General features: G+C 54.8%; 1 protein-coding gene across 1 annotated transcript in view; it reads right to left on the bottom strand.

Moving 5' to 3' along the window:
* Nucleotides 1-17,968, bottom strand: part of STK32B (serine/threonine kinase 32B) — a 238,843-nt gene extending 220,875 nt beyond the window's left edge. Inside the window, exon 1 of the mRNA XM_062213250.1 lies at nt 17,917-17,968. Coding sequence (XP_062069234.1) covers nt 17,917-17,968 — 52 coding nt within the window. The remainder of the gene's footprint in view (nt 1-17,916) is intronic.
* Nucleotides 17,969-18,560: the final 592 nt, after the last annotated feature.

Genomic DNA, 18,560 nt, shown 5'->3' with positions numbered 1-18,560 from the left:
CAGCTGAGGGCGGGCCAGTGAAGTGGCACTCGGCATGCCTCCCTCTCCTACCAGACTGCTTGCTTCAGTCCGGACTGTTCCACTTCCAACCAGCATCCTGGGAGGCAGCGACAACGGCTCGCGTACTTGGGTCCTCGCCACCTACATGGGAGACCTGGATTGAGCTCCAGGCTCTTGCCTTCAACCTGGCCCAGCCCTGGCTGTTACAGGCATTTGGGGAGTGAGCCAGTGGATAGAAGCACTCTGTGTGCCTGTCTACCTTTCAAATAAAATGAAATTAACTCTTTAAAACTGGCTAAAGTCCTGAACAGACATCTCTCCACAGAAAACACAAACGGCCAACAGATGTATGAAGAAAGCTCTCCACCACGAAGCATCAGAAAATGCAAGTCACAACCACAGCGAGACATCACCTCACCCCAGTCAGAACGGTTATTATCAAAAAGAGGCGCCGCACAAGATAACGGGGGTGACCCTCGCATTCCCACCCTTCGAAGCGAGAGTGGAATCCAAATGGCCTAGGTAACTAAAAGCTGCCATGGCCGCTGGCTGGCAGGTCCGCGTAACCGGGACAGGTGCAGGCGCTCCTTCAGGCTGAAGGGACATGATACGAAGCTCTGACTCTACAGAGATGACTAACAGCACTGGAAATATCATACTGTGGGTAAATAAATGTAAACCACTTTTTAGATAAAAATAATGATCACATACCGTGGGTTTTATATCACGTGTAGAAATAAAAATCTAGCCTTGCAGCGCTAGCACACCGAGTTCTAGTCCCGGTCGGGGCGCCGGATTCTGTCCCGGTTGCCCCTCTTCCAGGCCAGCTCTCTGCTGTGGCCAGGGAGTGCAGTGGAGGATGGCCCAAGTACTTGGGCCCTGCACCCCATGGGATATCAGGATAAGCACGTGGCTCCTGCCATCGGATCAGCGTGGTACGCTGGCCGCAGCGCGCTGGCCGCGGCGGCCATTGGAGGGTGAACCAACGGCAAAGGAAGACCTTTCTCTCTGTCTCTCTCTCTCACTGTCCACTCTGCCTGTCAAAAAAAAAAAAAAAAAAAAAAGAAGAAGAAGAAGAAGAAGAAGAAGAAGAAGAAAGAAATAAAAATCTATGACAACACAGAACTAAAATAGTGCCGTGGAATGATGCTACTGCAAGTTTCTTTCATCACAAACGTAACAGTCCAACAGTAAGACAAATTAGACAACGATAGGTAAAGGACACACATCGTAATCTCTGTCATCGCCGCTTTAAAAACACAGAGATTTACTCAAAAAGCCATTAGTCAAGACAGTCTCAGAAAGTACCAAAAAAAGAAAAAAGAAGAGCAAAGAACAGAAGGAACAGAAAACAAACACAATTAAGCCCAACCACATATATTAATTGTATTAGATATCAATGAGCTAAACACTCCAATTCAATGACAGTTTTTCAGGAAAAGGAAAACTCAAATATATGCTGTTTAAATCAACGAATGAGAAACTGAGTGCGACTCTATAGAGTAGTCACATAGAATCCAGAACATGTATCATATCCAGGGATAAAGAAGACTTCATCATTACAAAAGTGTCGGTTCACCAAGAAGACACAACAATCCCGACGTGCGTCTATTAACGTAAATCAGAAACGCATAAACAACACCACACTGCAGAGAAAAATCGTCTATGAGCACATTAACATTCCTTTCAGTACTTGGCTTTCCAAATGGCAGCAAAATCAGCAAGCATAAAGGCCGCCCGAACAAACCCTGCGAGACACGTAGTGAACCCTGCACCAGCAGCTCTAGAATGTTCCTTCTGGTGTGCACGGCTTGCCGCCCGGGCGGTGTGCACTGTGTGCATCCCAGTACATTCCAGAAGACTGAAGATACACAGAGATGGGAGCGGAAGCCTGAGCCAGAGGAGAGGTGGGTGCAGTCCAGGTGGGCTCCTGTTCCAGTTCCTCAGTGGCGTGGCTTCGAGATGGTAGGGGGAGGTTTGAGCGCAGGGACACACACGGGAGGAGGAAGGGAAGGGGAGATGTGCAACGTGAAGTCGGGGATGGCCCTCGGGCGTTCGCCTGTGGGAGTGGGCGCTGGCGGAGCCCACCTCCCAACCAGAGTGCCCGGGCTCCCGACCTGGCTCTGCCTTTCACTCCAGCCTCCTGCCTCCTGCTTCCTGCTCGTGCACACCTGGAAACAGCAGGTGATGGCTCAAGTGGTGGAGTCGCTGCCACCCCCACGGGAGACCTGGCCGAGTCTTCTGCTCCCGGCTCCAGCCCTGGCCAGCCCTGGCTGTGACGGGCATTTGGGGAGTGAACCAGCACATAAAGGCTTTCTCTCTCTCTCTCTCTCTCTCTCTCTCTGTGTGTGTGTGTGTGTGTGTCTATGCCTCTGAGATAATGTTTAAAAGAAGTTAATAAAAAAAAAAAAAACGATGAGCTGGAGCAAGTATGGTTATAAATCTTTCAAAACTTGTGGGTTTGAAACAGATGCTACTTTCAAGTCATCTCAAAGTGCTGCTCCACAGACTGTAGGCACAAACGTACGGCAGAATCCAATGCAACATCCGCATTAATTACAAACAGGTGAGTGCATCCAGAAAGATGGAAAATGGGGGCATCGCCCAGAGGGTAACCCAGAGGCTAAGCCTGGAACAGCCCAAATCTGGATCCAGAGCCTGACCGTGCGTCTTGTTTCCTGGCTAAGGAAGCCAGTCATCACCGTAGTGTTGCCTCTTTCCCTACCCATCACATCACGAAAACTAAAAGGATCTGCAAGATACAAGCTCTGAACGAGCCACCAGCCCGGTTCAAGACCACGAAGCCTCTGAGTGATCAGAAACATCTGTCGTTTTCTGGGCCAAACAGCGCCAGCGCAAATCACTTTCAAATGCAAATCCGAAGGCAGCCCCACTCCGGTTCAGACAGGAGAGGAGTGTTCCACTAAGCTCCTCAGATTCCTCCCCAGGATGGATGCAGTAATTCCACTCTGGGGAGGCGGGACAAGACCCTGCGTCGGAACTTACAAAACACGACACGTGGTGACTTTCCTATTATGTTTGAAAAGCATGTTTCCAACAATCACTTTTTATATGGAACTTACAAGTATCTCAGGGGACCAAGTGAACAACCAAGAGTAGTCTGGCACGCTTTTGTTGGGAACTACCTAGCACTGGGAACTTACAGGCATTTCCCATGGGGTCGAGGGACTAGAAGATCGGCACAGCACCTGCAGGTGCATCTGTGTTGATACGGGCGTCAGCGCACAGTGACAGAGACGGCGTGGATACGTACAAGCACACCCGACAGGACGTGGGTTCTCACAGGTCTTCCCGACCACCCAGCTGCAGCCTGCATCATTCCACAGGCAAAGCCTGGCTACATCGCCCCCACAAGGCTAAAACTCCTAGTGTCTCCTGCTCTCCCAACACAGCCAGCTCCACGTGTGTGCAACCTGCGCAGCCCAGCAGAGCTGGGCGCCCCTCAGTCCCGCGCTAAGTCTCCAGCCGGGCCCCTGCTAAGTCTGCACTCTGCTGTTGCTGCTGTCTTTCCGCTTTGAGATTCTGCTTGGCAAGGGGGCTACCACAGAGCATGCGCACCAGCCAGGCACCTGCGCGAGCAGAGGTTCCTGTCCGCCACTCGTCCTTCAGCCGGAGGGAAGCCAGAGTTTGTGGACCCATGACCTGCAGGAGCTCAGCAAGACCCAAAGAGAGCTCAGGGTGTGTCCACACTGAGTGAGTGGGGAATCTTGGGAGCTCGGGGTACGTCCACACTGAGTGAGCGGGGACATTCAGAGCCCTAAGCAGCTGCATTCGGTCCCAGCAAGAGTGAACCTGCTCCAGGCCCAGCAAGGTGGCCCTGGTGACTAGAGACACCATCACAACCCCCCTTCCTCTCGTCCGTGTCCAGATGCCACCAGTTCACAAGGACACCGGCATACTGGGTGAGCCCTCCTCCCTAGAGACTTCACTCTACCCTGATCCCCCCGCACCTGCACCCAGGGCGCCATCTACGGAGGTGGGGGCTGGAGCTTCACTGTGTCCCCACTGTGTCCCACTGTGGGACTGGATTCAACCTCCAGTGTCACTGGACACTGCGGAAGAGCAGGGCCTCCGTACCGAATCCCCGAGCCCTCCTCTCCAGCCCAGTCTCCCCGTGGAGGCTGCCGGGGCACTCAGCAAACCAAGCTGCACCCACTCCATGTCGGCGGCCCCTGCGCTGGGGAGAGGGCGGCCCTTCCTGGCGTCTGCCTCCCTGACAGGTGTAAGGGAAGCACTGGGAGCAGAGGCCCTTGCTCGGCGGCTTCGTAGGAGAATGGAGATGAGGATGCGTCTCCTGCGGCAGGGGCTGGGAGCGAGCCCGAGGACGTGGGAGCATCTTCCTCTTCCGATGGACAGGCAGCGCCCCCACCCGGCCTCGCTCAGCAGGCGTGTGCCACCAGGTGCTGAGCAGGCCTCCTCTGTGGCACTGGACAGCTGCTCCCTCCCCTGCTCGCTCATCGACCATGCCAGTGTGTCCCCATTCTCCAGAGCAAGAAACTGAGGCTCAGGGGCATGAAGCAGTTGGCCCAAGGTTTCATAGCCAACACATAGAAAAAGCAGCATTTGAACCCACACCCGTGAAACCCCAACACCTGTGCCTTTAACCTCTATGCAATGATCTTCACTCGTGAAATTTAATAAGCCTTATCCAGTAACTGCTATGCCAGACTATGGGAGTGTCTTACATATACTAATTCATTTACTCCTCCCAACAAGTTCTGCAGTGAATGCCACTTAACTCCCATTCTTCAGATAAGGAGACCGAGGGTCAGAGGAGTGGAGAAATCTACACGGGATCACCCAGCTTCTAAGTGGCCGAGCTGGTTAGCATTGGACCAGGCTGTCTGGCTCAGGCTCTGTGCCCTTCACCCCTCTGCTGTGCAGGGGCACGCCCACTGCAAGAACCCACCTGGGTCTGGACAGGAGCCCCAGGGCATCCCAGATACGCAGCCATGGCCTGGCTGGAGGCTGGAGGTGGAGGGTGGTGGAGAGAGAAAGAGCAACAACAAGACCCAGAGCTGCAGCTCAGGGGTCAGGAAGGGAGTGTGGTATTCATGCACCAGGCACCTGCTGCTACAAAGCCGGCACACGCTACACAGACGGCCTCATGACCCCACCTGCAGCCATCAGCACCATGCAGTCCTACCGATGGCTCCGTCACTTTCAGTCCCTCTCGGGAGACATCCATGGAGCAAGTCACAAACTGATAGTCTCCAAAAGGCCAGCGATATCACTGGTGGCCGTGGGAAGAATACAGCCTGTGTACTTGGATCTGTGCACACACACGGGAATTAAGTGATGGATCTGTCAGCTAGCAAAAACCTTAATGCACTAAGTACCGTTTTTTTGCACCCATTGCCTTTATTTCATCTCCCTATTTATAGACATCTCGATCCATTTACAACTGAACACAGAAATAAAAAGTCCCCTTGTGCACAATTCTATTAAACTCACAGCAGAGTCAAGTTACAGAAAAGTATTACATGGAAGTTCAGGTGGCACCTGGCCGTGGTGGAAATGATTCTGCCAGCACCGGCACTGAGGTGTAGCAGGTAAAGCCGCCACCTGCAGGGACAGCATCCCATATGGGCGCCGGTTCGAGTCCTGGCTGTTCCACTTCTGATCCAGCTCTCTGCTGTGGTCTGAGAAAGCAGTGGAAGATGGCCCAAGTGCTTAGGTCTCTGCACCCATGTGGGAGACCTGGAAGAAGCTCCTGGATCCTGGATCCTGATTGGTGCAGCTCTGGCCATTGCAACCATTTGGGGAGTGAGCCAGCAGATGGAAGATCTCTTTTTCTCTTTCTCTCTCTCTCTTTCTCTCTCTCTCGCTCTCTCTCTCTCTGTCTTTGTAACTCTGCCTTTCAAATAAATAAATAAATCTTAAAAAAGAATAATTCTGCAGGTGGAGACAATGACTGGGGTTCTATTCTACAGAAAGGAATGGGCCCAAGCTCCAGAGCTTTCTCCCCAGAGACAACTCAGTTAACCCCCTTGGGACCCCAGGAGCCCCAGCCATCAGGGCATCAAGGGAGCCACTGCTCCTCCTCGACACGTCATTCTGAAGATCGCTGTGACTGCACACATAAAATGCCTGGCCCATCACTGATGTGGGGAACACTCACCCCACTGCCAGGTCCCCCTTGACCCTGCGCATCCTGCCCTGGGCTGGCCCCTCCCTCCCACCAGAGTGAATGACACAAGCAGAGTTGGAGGGGAGGCTGTGGGGAGCCTAACGCAGCTGTGGCTTGTAGACCCCGGGAGCATGGCTGGCGGCTGTGACCATGACCCCGCTGTGCTTGTACTGCACACACCGGGTTACCAACTACCCAGCCACCATTGGTCCCTCCTGGAAGCAAAGTCAGACTTTCTTTGGACTTGGCAAATGCTATTTGGGAGCCCCCTTGGACTTCGGGTTCCCACAGTAGGTGCTCATTAATAATAGCCTTGTTTGTCCTTCCCCCAGACTATCTCCTCGGGCACTAGGAAGGACCCTGTCGCTTCTCCACGGCTACACGGCGACTGTTCTAGGTCTTCTCTGACAAGCACTCAGGAACAGCAGCTGCAATGACAGACTCCTTATACAGCAAGAGGATGCCCCCTGGAGCCCGCAGGAGCCACCCACCTGCTGCTACGGCTGGGCTAGGGGTTGGGGTGTCCCCCGAAGGCTCATGTGTGGAAGGTTTAATCTCCAAAGATTTGTGTTACTATTCTGAAATCAAAGGTTAAAACTAAACAGGCAAATTTCCTGAGCTGTGAAAAAGCGCAGGGCTTATAAACGTGTCCCTCCAAAGGGGTCTATTACCCAAAGCCAAAGAGCAGTTCCTCCTCATTTGCAACAATACACTTGTAGGATTATTTTATGAAATGCATTGCCTTCCAAGGATACTGAAAATGCATACGCACACACACGTGCACACAAGGCACACACGCACACACATGCACGCGCACACACATGCACGCACACTCACACACACAGGCACACGCATGCACGCACACGCGCACGCACACAGGCACACACGTGCACACACGCGCATGCACACATGCACACACATGCATACACACACGTGCACACATGCACGCACACATGCACACGCACACACATGCATACACACATACACACACGCACACACGCACATGCACACATGTATACGCACACACACAAAGACTTCTGCAATGATATGCAGGGCAGAAACGTGGGGGCCTTTGGGAGGGGTGAGACTGGTTTTGGGAGGGGCCCACGACCGAGCCACAAGGACTTCATAAAGAGAGTGGCAGGCAGGCAGACACGCCCCTCTTGCCACGTGTTGCCCCTGTGTCACCTCGGGACTCTGCCACGGCGAACGCCTACACTGGGGGCTGGCAGTGTGGTGAGAGGGTTAAGCTGCAGGTTCAAGTCCCAGCTCCTCTGCTTCCTACCCAGTTTCTTGCCAATGCACATCAGTCTGGCCCAGCCCTGAACCACTGGATTGCACTGATCAGTCTAGCGCTCGCTCGCTCTCTCTCTTTCAAATAGTACGTATGTGTATAACGTCCACATACGTAGCGAATGTGGCAGAATGTTAAAATTTGTTATATTTTAATACAAAAAACAATAAACAAAAAAGTGAGACAGCATGGGGGAGAGGGCGGGGCAGGGGCCCGTCCAAGGAGCACCCCCGGGGCTGGACACGCGGTTTCTCCAGCAGGATGGGGAGTTCACGGATGTGTTCAAGTTTTTGTGTCCAAGAAAGAAATGCCTCAGAGGTCATCTGTGGCTTTCAAGAAGAAAGAGTTCACGGCAACCCTCTCGGAGCGTTCCCGCCGGAAGGCGGGGGTCCCGACCTGGCGCCGGAGGACAGCGAGGAGCCGAGGGAGGACCGTTCTCCCGTGAGGGCGGCTGCGCGGGCGAGGGGCGATGGACAGGAGACCCGAGGCGGCCCAGGGATCCGGGGCCGTGGGAGGAGAGGGCCTGGCCCCCGTGGCCGCTGTTGCTGCTGAGGGGATTATGGAGGCGTTCCCGGGAAAGGGGACCTGGCAGGGAGGAGGAGGGGACCCGAGAGGCAGCCTGGCTGTCCCAGAGGACACCAAGGGCGACAGCCCAACATCAAGGCCGAAATCGATTCAGGACAGCCGGTGCCACGCCGCAAACCGTCCCAGCCTCCGGGAGCGCCAAGACGAGAGGCAACTCCGGGCACCTGTCGCTTAACTGCCAAAGCGCAGAAGGAGACCTGCAGGGGGAAGAGCCTGCGACCCTGGCATCCCATAGGGACACTGGTTCGAGTCCCGGCTGCTCCACTTCCCATCCAGCTCTCTGAGGATGCGCCAGGGAAAGCAGAGGCAGATGGCCCAAGGGCCTGGGCCCCTGTACCCACACGGGAGACCTGGAAGAAGCTCCTGGCTCCTGGCTTCAGCCTGGCCCAGCCCTGGCCTATGCAGTCATTTGAGGAATGAACTAGTGGATCTAAGATTCTCTCTCTCTCTCTCTCCCTGCCTCCCTGCCTCCCTGCCCCCCTCCCTCTTTGCGTGTGTGTGTATCTAATTCTGCCTTTCAAATAAATAAATCTTTAAAAAAAAAACTGAGGAAATGCAGTATCAAAATGCCTCCATTTACCTCTATCCTACTTCCTGTATAATGTGCAGCACATAATAAAAACAATAAGGAAAGTAAGAAGACAACAGATAATAGAAACGGACCCTCAAGGCTTCCAAATACTGCAGTAACAAACATGTCTCCTAAATGAATTTGATTCCCATGTCTAAGAAACTAAAAGGCATGTTTTAAGAATTTCATCAGGGGTTGAAAGCCATCAAGGAAAGCCGAGTGGTAATTCTAGAACTGAAAATACAATGATTACACGTAAGAACACAGTCGATGTACATAAAATAAAAAGACCAGAAGGGATCGACAAAGGAAAAGATCAGAGGAAATATTCAGTCTGAAAACCAAGAATGTCAAAGGGGCAAAAACATGCAGCAATACTGCCAGCGTCTCTCGGGCAACTTCAGCGCAGCAGAAAGAGAAAAACATCACAGCAACTTGGAAAAACAAAATCAAAGTCCCCCAAACCAAGCAAAGCCACTGAGCCACAGTCACATGAAACGGCCCTGACATCACACCCTGGGACATCACGGTTAAGATCCTTAGAATTAAGTGTGACGTCTTAAAAACAACAGGAAATGAAGAACATGTAAGTTTAAAAGGAGCAGAAACAGTACTGACAGCTGTCTTTCCATCAGAAATGTTGGAAGCCAAAAGACAAAATCATATCTCCAAAATGCTGAAGGAAAAACTGACCCGGAGCTTGATAACCATCAAGACAGCCATTCACAGTCTAAAGAAAGACACAGTCAGACAGACAGAAAGTGAGAAAGTTTGTCACCAGAGAAATGGTAAATGAAGCATTTCGGCCAAAGGAAAATAAATCCAGCGGAAACCTGTAAGTGAAATAAGGAAGAAATAAGTGAGTAAAAGTGATCAACGATCTAGACTATTTCAAAATCAAGGAAAGGAACAGTACATTAAACCAAAAGATATACATGTCCAAGAAATAATAAAAATGAGAACATTAATCAGTGAATCAAAAGGCAAACAAAGAAAGCTTAAATCCAAAGCTATTTTTAAATTTTAAAATACAGGAGCCAGCACTGTGGCATAGCATAAATAGCATGCTTGTAGTGCCAGCATCCCACATGGGCACAGGTTCAAGTCCCGGCTGCTCTACTTCCGATCCAGCTCTCTGCTATTGCCTGGGAGAGCAGTAGAAGATGGCCCAAGTCCTTGGGCCCCTACACCCACGTGGGAGACCTGGAAAAAGCTCCTGGCTCCTGGCTTTGGATCAGCACAGCTCCAGCCACTGTGGACAATTGGGGAGTGAACCAGCAGATGGAAGACCTCTCTCACTCTCTACCTCTCCTTCACCTGTGTAAGTCTGACTTTCAAGTAAATAAAGAAATCTTTAAAAATAAAGTAAAATTTTAAAAAACAATAAGCCTAGCAGGACTCATCAAGAAAAATAAGTGAGAAAGAAGGCATGAGTTACCAAAACCAGAATTCAAAAAGGAGCTACCACTACAGACCCTACAGACACTGGGCAGGAGACAGGATAATAGGATAACATTTTACCAAACACTTGAAACTTAGTAACAATCCCTCACAGACTGTTTCCAGAGAGCAGCAGAAAGTCAGTTCTGTTAGTAAGGTTGATGAATCCTTGGAACAAAAACCTCATGCAACCTTTTAAAATGAACCCTTTCTCCCTGTCCTCTGGCCGGTGTGTACTGGACTATGGTTCTTTGTGAGACCTGGAAGAAGTCACCTAGGAAGATATCCAGTAGGGACTTTTCTGCACAGGAACATTTTATTACAGTTTCAAGTTACGGAACTAGGAGAAGGCATCTGAAAAAGTGGTTAAGATTCTACTTAGGACACCCACATCCCATATCACGGTGCCTGGGCTGGAATCCTAGATCCACTCCCCACTCCAGCTTCCTACTAATGCACACAGTGAGAGGCAGCAGGTGATGGTTCAAGTGGTTGGTCCCTGCCACCCACGTGGGAGACTTGGATTGAATTCCTAGCTCCCAGCTTTGACTTGGTGCAATCCTGGCTGTTGCAGGCATTTTTTTTTTTTTGACAGGCAGAATGGACAGTGAGAGAGACAGAGAGAAAGGTCTTCCTTTGCCGTTGGTTCATCCTCCAATGGCCGCTGCGGCTGGCGCGCCGCGGCTGGCGCACCACACTGATCGGATGGCAGGAGCCAGGTGCTTCTCCTGGTCTCCCATGGGGTGCAGGACCCAAGCACTTGGGCCATCCTCCACTGCACTCCCTGGCCACAGCAGAGAGCTGGCCTGGAAGAGGGGCAACCGGGATAAAATCCAGCGCCCCAACCGGGACTAGAACCCGGTGTGCTGGCGCCGCAAGGCGGAGGATTAGCCTATTGAGCCGGGGCGCCGGCCTGTTGCAGGCATTTGAGGAGTGAAGCAGCAGATGGCAGCTTTCTCTCTCTCTCTCTCTATCTCTCTCTAACTCCCCCTCTTTCCTCCCTTTCTCTCACTCCCTCTCCCTCCCCCCCTTTCAAATTACATAAATAAGCAATTTCACATGATATTTATAGAATCATTCTGATATTTAAATTCTCCTTGTATTATTTTTGGTAAGCTTTAATCTTACAGAAGAGTTATCTGTTTCCAATATACTGGCACAATGTTCATATTATCTTATGAAAAATTTATAAACATAATATTAGCAAATCCCAAGAGTGAAAAGTTGTTTTAACATTTAGAAATAAATCAATGTGATTTTTTCACCTGATCAGAAAAAGGAGAAAAACTACATATCATCTCAACAGATGCAGAAAAACTATTTGCTGAAAATCAGTCCCCACTGATAATAAACATCCCAGCTAATCAAGATGGACGGGACATCTCCAGTGTGACGGCAAACAGAATACTTCATTATAAAACACTGGATGCTCTCTGCTTGAGGCAGGGCTGGTGCATCATCAGGACAGACTGGATCTCGCTATGCTAACGAATGATCCCACATCACAGGGTTTGGCTTAAAATGGCACAGAGTCCAGCCACCTCACCCATGCCACAGCCCCCTGCCAGGCTGGCCGCTGGTGACTGTGGATCCTGATCCGTGTTGTTCTCCCTCAGGGAACCAGGATGAAATAGTTTCCACCTTCTGGTTGTCCTGAGACACAGACAGGAAGTGACAGCCACCAGCTCTGAAGTCCTTCCCACAACATGCAACACTCGTCACCTCTCCCCACGTTGACCAAAGTGAGTCACACGGATGGCCCCACATAACTCCAAAGGGGCAGGCAAGTATGGGGTGTGTCGAAGACCTTGTGGAGGGGAGGGCATTTGGCACGGCAGTGAGGACACCACTGGGGACGCCCACAGCCCGTAGCAGAGTGCATGGGTTAGAGCCCTAGCTCCTCTTCCAGCTTCCGCTAATGTGCTCCCTGGGAGGCAGGAGGTGACGACTCCAACAGTTGGGTTCCTGCCACCCACGTGGAAGACCTGGACTAATTTCCAGGCTCTTGGCTTCAGTCTGGCCCAGCCCCAGCTAGGGCATACATTTGGGATGGAAGCTCGCTCGCTCTCTCTCTCTCTCTCCCTTTCAAATAAATAAAAATAAATATAATTGCTTAGAACTTATAGGAAATGGAGTTAAACAATAAATTTTGGTGTAGAAATCCATGCATAGTTACTTCCTACTACTCATTTTCCATGAACTTTTTGAAGTACCTTCCTATAACTTTTTTAAAGATTTATTTATTTATTTGAAAGGCAGAGTTACACAGAGAGAGGAGAGGCAGAGAGAGAGAGAGAGAGAGAGAGGTCTTCCATCCGCTGGTTCACTCACCAATTGGCCACAATGGCCGGAGCTGTGCTGATCTGAAGCCAGGAGCCAGGACCTTCCTCTGAGTCTTCCCATGTGGGTGCAGGGGCCCAAGGAGTTGGGCCATCTTCTACTGCTTTCCCAGGCCACAGCAGAGAGCTGGATTGGAAGTGGAGCAGCCGGGTCTTGAACCAGTGACCATGTGGGATGCTGGCACCACAGGCGTCAGCTTAACCTGCTACACCACAGCGCTGGCCCCCCTATAATTTTTTTATGAGCAGAAAGGGGAACAGGATTATATCAGTGGACAGCAGCAATGTCCCACAGGGAGAGACTGAGACATTTAGACACAGGTATTTCACAAACTTCACAGAAAAATGTTTTGTACCAAAACACTGAGGGGACGGCATTTAACTCTGCTTGAGACTCTCACACCCCATAGCAGAGCGCTGGCTCAAGTCCCGGCTCTGCTCCTGATGCCAGCTTCCTGCTAATGCACACCTGGGAGGCGGTGGGCGAGGGCTCAAGTGTCCGGGCTCCTGCCACCCACTCGGGAGATGTAGACCAAGTGCTGGACACCTGGCTTCTGTGCAGGCATTTGGGGAGTGAATCAGTGGACACAAGGTAGTGTTCCCTTCTCTCTCTCTCTCTCTCTCTCTCTCTCTCTCTCATATCTCTCTCTCTCTCTCTTTCTCTCTGCCTTTTCAATAAAATGAAAATAAGTAAAGTGTTCTGAAAACTGAAATCCATGCAGAGTTTTTTCACTCTGTGTATTTTCCATAAACTTCGTCGACACCTCCCCTCCTATCACAGCACCACAGATGGGAGTACTTCTGGCTGACGACCACGGGCCCCAGGCATCAAATGAAGACGCCACCAGGTCCCCAGCACCAACAACTGAGAGGAGCAACAGCGGTAACAGAACTGGCCTGCGTGTTTCCCGGGCCGGCTCTGGCTAAGAGACCGACCTTGGCCTGACCCGGGCTTCTCTCCCTGGGGAGTTCGGCGCACTGGGTCTCCCCTGGGACAGCCGTCTGTGCTCACTAGTGCCAGACCAGTGCACTGCGGTCCTCAACGCCCTTTGCAGAGACGTCTCTCCTTCCCTGTCTGCTACTGCTCCGCGCCCTGAAACTCACAGAACTGTGTATCTGCTCCTTCCAGTTCTCGAAGGAAAATGCCTAAGCCGCTGCTAGCTTATGCTGTTTGATCTCCTAAAATACTGATCCTTTTTGTCTCTCAAGGCATTTAAACCCTTCCTTTGAGACGCACCATAAATCCTGCCTCCATCCCCCCACCCTCCCCACCGCTCTGCTGTCCCACACGGCAGGGATTTGTCTTACACAGAGAGCACTGCTTTCTCTCTCAACGGGAAGGTAACTGACACGCCAGTACTGATAGGCAAGAGTCCGACAGACGTCAATCATCACACGCCAGCACTCACGAGTCCCCACCTCTTAGTGGGAGAGAGCTCTCCTTCTGACCCAGTGCTGGGTCCGTGCTGCAGACCCACTGTCTACCCCAGCAAGAGGCAGGGTCAGAGTCAGGGTCAGGGTCAGGGTCAGGGTCAGGGTCAGGGTCGTTGTGATCTCAAATCCAAGGCAGTGGCAATAAATGCGAATCTTTTACTTTACTGGTAATAAATCAAAAAATCTCTGGGGCCGGCATCGTGGCAGTGAGGTGAGCTGCCACCTCTGACGTGAGCATCTCACGGGCTCCACTTCTGACCCAGCTCCCTGCTAATGCACCTGGGAAGGCAGCAGAGGAGGCCCAAGTGCTTGGGCCCCTGCACCAAGATGGAGTTCAGGGATCCTGGTTCAGCCTGGACCAACCCTGGCCATTGCAGCTGCTGGAAGATCTCTCTCTCTCTCTCTCTCTCTCTCTCTCTCTCTCTCTCTCGTTTTCAAGTAAATAAATCTTTTCTTTAAAAAAAAAAAAGGTGAAATATTTTCTGCACAGCTTCAGAACCCAAGGGAAAGCGAGCAGTCGGCCTGTGTAACTGAGGGCTTTCGTCTCCAAGAAACAGCTGCCAGATGTCTTTGTGTGCACTGCTCTGGGCCTTGCCGAAACCAAGGTGGACAAGAATTCACTGCTGCCCGTGAGGAGGCCACTGCCCAGTGCGGAAGATGCACGTGGACCCGCACGCCGCGGGGCGGTGAGCCCAATCCCAGAGCACGCTCCCCGCGGCCACGACGGAACCACGGGAGCTGGAGTGGGCAGCTTCTGTTGCTGCCTGCCCAGCGCCCACCTGCCCTTCTTCCAGCAGCCTGCGATACTCCTTGAGATACTCCACGCTGGGTCCTAACGCCTCCAACGGCACTCACACGGCTGCCTGCCTCCGGGACCGGCCGTTGAGAGCCTCGTGTCTCCCCGGCCACAGTCACTGGTTCCAGAACGGCCCGAGGCCGCGTCAGAACCAACGCTGCAACAGACATGGAAAGGACCAGCTCGATTCCATCCTGGGACCCATGCCCGCTGAGCCTGCGAGCGCAACAGGCCCGAGGTCACCGCCTGCCTCAGAAAAAGGCAGAGAGGAAGGAGAGATCCCTGACGGCCCAGAAACCCGAGGCACTCACAGCTGACGAGGCTGACTCACTCATTCATTCACTCATTCATTCCCTCTGCAAAAATCTGCGGGCATCCATTGTGCTCCCAGCGTCACTTTAGGCCCTGGGGATACAGCAGTACACCAGTCACACAAAGCCCCTGCTTTGCAGGCGCCTGCAACTGAGCGGACGGAGCTAGACAACCGTGCAGGAAACAGGCACCGTAGCATGAGGGGGTGAGGGCTGCCACAGAGGGACATGGAGCAAGCAGGGCGGCTGAGCGTGCGGCTTCACGCAGGGTGGACAGGAAGCTGGAAAGACTTGGGGCCGTGGGGCTGGGGCCGTGGGCCAAGCCCTCTGGCAGGAGGCACAGGCGGCAGGGCTGAGGTGTGAGGGTGCTGGGAGTGCCTGGGGAACAGCGGGGAGGCAGGTGGGCTGGGAGTGAAGGAGGGATGGCAGGCATCTCTAAGGACTTGGCGCTCGCTCTCTCTCTCTCTCTCTGTGGCACAGGGTCAGGCAGACAGAGTGGGAGGGTGTAGAGGACCCCTCGGCCTGATGCGCTTTTGGACAGGGTCACTCTGGCTCTTGTGTGGAGGTGACGCTGCAGGGAATAAGGGCCAACACAGGGCGAGCAGCCAAGGAGGCGGCTGTCATAATAACCTGAGCCAGAGTTGTGACCGCAGCCTGCAGCAGCGAGAAGTGGAGGCGGCGAGAAGTGGCCAGAGCCAGTGAATTCCCTCAGCAGCGCTGCAGCTGGGCCAGGCAAGGCCAAGGGGCCAGCCACAGCCCAACACCGCCGTTGGACACACCAGGAAGGTGGAGGACGGTGCCGGCTGATCACCCTCACTTATTTCCTGTCCCTGCGAGCAGCTGTGACCACATGCACCTGATAAGTTAAACGTCCATGGTAAGACTGGAGGCGGCCATGGTAAGACCGGAGGCGGCCACGGCACAGTTATGCCATGGCCAACTGTCAGCTGTGGTTTCGCGTCCCCCTGCTGAAAATCCACCCTTGTCCCGGCCAGGTGAGGGTCTACATCTATGCCCACCTGACAGCTGTGGCACAGGAGAGTGTGTGTGTCCACGGCACCAGGGCACTTCCCTGTCACCGACAACTTTTAGAGCAAGCCCATATGCCACTGGGCCCTTCGAGGCTGGCCTGGCATTCCAGGGCCATCTCCTGTGCCTTCCAGCTCCCCATGCCCGCCTCGTGTGCCGAAACAAGCCAGGCTCGCCCTACCACCTGCCCTGGCGTACGCCGTCCCCTCCTTGTCCTGGAGAACGCTGGCCATGTCTGCCAGACTCGGGTCTAAGACAGCGTGCTCTCGCCACTCCCCCTCTCTTGGAGTTCGGGCTCCTCCATCGGCCCGAGCACAAGGATGTGCCAGGAAATGCTGGAGCTAAATGAGTTTACGGCATGGTTTTACTTGCACAGACAAACGGGTGAGAAACATGCTGGCAAAATTTACCAGGTTAATGTTTCACGGGGCTGGAGAGCCCAGCCTCGCATTTGCACGCACAGTGAAACAGGTCGTTAACCTCGGCCCGAGCTGCCCTCGGGAGAAGGCGCCAACGCTGGCCACGCCACAGCTCACGAGTTTGCCAACAAAGAACTCTAAAGTGTGTTTTCTGGGAGAAGGGATAAAGACCATTCTCCACAGGATACTGGAAAATTTCCTTTGCAAATCAGAGAAGGAAAGGGGGGAACAAGGCGAGAGAGAGAGAGAGAGAGAGAGAGAGAGAGAGAGAGAGAAACATGTTGAGACAATCAGCTGCAGAATGACCTGTGACCCCGGCTAGAACCCCTCCGCTCCTGGTGGTGGTGGGCAGTGCCCAACTCCTAGGGGAACACACAAGGGCCTTGGCTACCCCACGCCCACCTCTCCTGCCCCCAGCTCGGGCTCCCCACCTGCTGGTGCTAAGGACCAAGAGGAGCTGAGCCCCCGAGCCAACGCCTGGCGCTGTCCCCTCACAGCTTCATACACAGCCAAGTCACCCAGGGCCACCGGATGTGGACTTCGTGCAGGGAAGGGCCGTGCTGGCCAGACCCCCAACGTACGCACCCACCCACCCGCTGCACTCACGCCCCCTCGGAAGGGGGCATCCCCATAGCATCCACCGTCCTGGGGGCTCTGGAACCCCGTATCTCTGCACACAAGCCTGCGCCCGGCCCGCAGTGACAGCACAGCCGGCACAGCTCACCATCCAGTCCTGCACCGCTCTGCCCCTAGGAGCTGGGCCCAGGGCGGGTCCCCACCTTCCAAGTGTGTAATGGGGACACAGCAGCACCCATCCCTTGGGTGTCCGGAGGGCGGGGTGAACGCGCATGGGACGGCGCCTGGCACAGACAGAGGCTCAGGGCGCCTCGGCTCTACTTGGGGCGCAGCAGGAAGCTGGGTTTGGGGAGAAGGCCGGTAACAGGCAGCCCACACTTTGCGCACAGCTCGGGGCGCTTGGGGATACCAGGTACCGCCCTTTCAGCTTAGTAGCGGTTAAACCACAAGCAGCCCTGGAGGCTGTGCTGGGAGGGAACCGATTTCAGAGAGGTGAAGTCGCACACAGCGCTGGGGATGTTGTCCCGCTGGGGGCGGCGAGGCCTCCCGCTCCGGAGCCCACGCGCGCGGCTGGGCAGCCTCATCCACCCCAGTATCCGCGTGGCCTGGGCACAACGCCCTCCTCGGACTTCGCCAACTTTCCCGAGGCCGTCCCGGGACAGCGACAAGCTCAGCGCGCACCCCGCCCCCGTGCACGACCGCGACCGCGCGGGGGGGCCCTCGCGCGCGCACACGCGGCGCCCTCGGCGCACCCCGCCCACCCCGGCCAGCTCCGGCACCCCTGCCCCGGCGCCTCAGGCCCCGCTCGCCCGCTCCTGCCTTGGCCACACCTGCGGGCAGGCTTCGGGGCCGCCGCCCCGGGGCACCGAAACGCCGAGTTGCCCGGGAGCAGCCGGCAGGGGATGGCGTCGGGCTTGCGGGGCCGATGCGCGCGAGGGCCGGGGAGTGGCGGGCTGCCTGCGCGCTCCTACCTTCTTCATTCTCGTCAAACACCGGGGGCCTGTGGGAGTGGTTCCCGCCCATATTCCGCCGCCGCTACATGCCCGGCCGCGGGCTGCGCGGTGCGTGGTGCGTGGCGAGCGCCCAGCCCAGCTCGTGCAGCCGCGAGCCGAGCCCGTGGGGGCCGAGCGCCGCGCCCCCTCCTCCCGGCTGCCGCCGCCGCCGCCGCCGCGCCCGTGCCCGCCCCGGAGAAAGCCCCGCGCTCCCCGTGCCGGGACTACCGCGCCGCGCTCCTCGCCGGCTGCAGCGGGCGGGAGACGGGAGGCGGCGCGGGCGGAGGAGGAGGAGGAGGAGGAGGAGGAGGAGGAGGAGGAGGAGGAGGAGGAGGAGGGGAAGGAGCGAACCGGGTGAGCGCGGCCCAGGGGGGCGGCCGGGAGGAGGGGGCGTGGGCCGCCGCCCAGCCGTGCGCACCTAGCTGAGCGCGAGGCCGGCCCCGGGGAGGAGCCACCCAGGCGGCGGCCGGCCGGCCCGCACCGTCCCTCGGGGCGGTGGGCGGCTGGGTGCCTGGCCGGCCAGGCGCGGTTCAGGCGCCCCACTCCATAACCCAGCCGGCGGAAGCCATTGTCCTCCGTTGTACAGGGAGACCGGGAAAGGAGAGCCCGGGCCAGCCGCCGGC

Source organism: Lepus europaeus, chromosome 16 (genome assembly GCF_033115175.1).
Source record: "Lepus europaeus isolate LE1 chromosome 16, mLepTim1.pri, whole genome shotgun sequence".
NCBI lineage: Eukaryota > Metazoa > Chordata > Mammalia > Lagomorpha > Leporidae > Lepus > Lepus europaeus.
This window is presented reverse-complemented; position numbering and strand designations above follow the sequence as displayed.